This window comes from Carlito syrichta, unplaced genomic scaffold, assembly GCF_000164805.1.
Source record: "Carlito syrichta isolate Samal-C Ts95f unplaced genomic scaffold, Tarsius_syrichta-2.0.1 Scaffold310585, whole genome shotgun sequence".
Taxonomy (NCBI): domain Eukaryota; kingdom Metazoa; phylum Chordata; class Mammalia; order Primates; family Tarsiidae; genus Carlito; species Carlito syrichta.
Window position 1 is genome coordinate 203,817 of NW_007254681.1, and position 1,973 is coordinate 205,789.

The 1,973-nt window shown below is 51.0% G+C and overlaps 1 protein-coding gene across 1 annotated transcript in view; it reads right to left on the reverse strand.

The window, feature by feature from the left end:
• The window catches only part of ARAF (A-Raf proto-oncogene, serine/threonine kinase), a 12,198-nt gene that overhangs the window by 4,772 nt on the left and 5,453 nt on the right, over positions 1-1,973 (reverse strand). Inside the window, exons 7-10 of the mRNA XM_021717721.1 lie at positions 1,561-1,702; positions 1,430-1,457; positions 1,197-1,342; positions 895-1,097 (exon numbers count right to left, since the gene is read on the reverse strand). Of these exons, the coding sequence (XP_021573396.1) occupies positions 895-1,097; positions 1,197-1,342; positions 1,430-1,457; positions 1,561-1,702 (519 nt within the window). The remainder of the gene's footprint in view (positions 1-894; positions 1,098-1,196; positions 1,343-1,429; positions 1,458-1,560; positions 1,703-1,973) is intronic.

The window sequence follows — 1,973 nt, forward strand, 5'->3', positions numbered from 1 at the left end:
CCACTGCACTCCAGTCTGGGTGACAGAGTGAGACTCCAACTCAAAAAATAATAATAACAACAAAATGCTCAAATCATTGCCATTTCACAGAGAGAAACTGAGAATGAAAGTTTTCTTACTGTGGCATCCACTGTGAAGGTCAACATTAACATAACACAAGTAATTATGATGACATTAACTCTGTAGCATAATTGTGCCCACTTAACAGAGGGGAAAAACCCACATCAACATCCCCAGGAGTGGTGGAGACTACACAGCGCTACCCAGGTAGTACACAGGTCAACAGTACTACACTACACAGTAACTACAGCAAAGAAAAGGAAACACCTAGCTTTCTCAGTGTGAATGAATTAATATGGTATTAACTACATATTAATTAGAGCAATTACAAAAATTAAGTGATGTTAGATTATGGTGATGATTATAATTAATAATATTGTTCTGTCAATTAAGGGATGATTATAATTAATGAATAATAAAAATGCCACACAATAAACACATTAGTGATGCAGTCCAAGCAGAAGGGAAGGGAGGACACACGCCTTCCTGGTGCTGTGGTTTACTAACACTATGCTCCTCGTGCAAGGGCACTGATGATGTGATTGAGGGCCTACCCCCAGGCCCATTTCACCGCAGGCAAATGGGAAGACCCACATCTTGGACGCAGAGCCATTAATTAATTAATATCAATATGAACCCAAACACAAACAACAGCACCATCAGAGGTCCTCTAAACAAATTAATTTCCACAGGGGAAAGGGCTATCGCTGAGAAAGAAACAACTTCCGTATGGTTCTAACAACACACACACAGGTGACATCCAGGAGGCACTCCGAGCATGGCCTTTGCCCCGTGCTTGCCGCCACCCCAATCCACGCATGCGTGTGACCTCACCTGAGCACTTGCATCTCGTTCTTGAAGGCCTGGGCCTGCTCAGCTGTGGGTTGGGCCACCTTGAGCACCTTCACCGCCACATCGCCATGCCACCGCCCTCGAAACACCGTGCCAAATGAGCCCGTCCCGATCCTCTTCAGCAGCTGTACCTCACTGGGTGGCACCTCCCAGTAATAGCCCGAGTCCCGGTATCCCAGGTTCTTCTGTGGGCCAGACGGGCAGCATCTGAGGAGCCTGCTCACATCCCTCAGCCCACATCACTCAGTCTGCGGTGCCCCCCAAAGGCTCCCCCTTGAGCGTACCACTTTCTTCTTGTCATCAGCCAGGGACTTGCGCTCCCGTTGCTCCGATGGTGACTTGGAATGTGGGGACTTCCTCCCCGAGGACACGCTGACTGGGCTGGGGCTCCCCCGGGGGGCTCCATCGCCACCACCTCTACTACCAGCAGCTGCAGTTATGCAGACGGTGTGAGTAGAGGCAAGTGGGAGGTGGGGATTGGGGCCAGGGGATCAGGGTGCAGGCACAGGGGGCTCACCATCAGTGCTGAAACTCTGGCCAGTGAGCTGGAAGAAGAGGGAGAGGAGTCAAAGAGAGGCCATGGAGGCCAACAGGAACGACTCTCCCCTCTGCCCAGTGGTCCCCAGCATTGTCCCTCATGACACCAACCTGGATGAGGTTAGAGTTCGTGGGGGCCGTGGTGCTGACCATATGGACGTTGGGAGTGGACGTGGAACGGATGCGCTGGAGGGGGGCATTGGCCGGGGCAGGGAAGGGAAAGTGCTCCAGGTCGCAGTGCTGGGTGCGGGGGCTGATGGGAGAAAGGCTGTGAAATCACTGTTGAATGAATCAAAGAACCAAAAACGACCCCCAACCCTCAGGCATAAACACGTATTTAGCTACACAGAGCAAATGTCCACTGGTAGTACTATCAGTCATTGCTTTAAGAATCATTTAATGAGGCCTGCCATGTGCCAGATACCGTTCTAGGTGGTAGAGATAAAACTGTGAACAAGCCGGGCTCGGTGGCTCAGCCTGTAATCCCAGCACTTTGGGAGGCTGAGGTGAGTGGATTGCCTGAG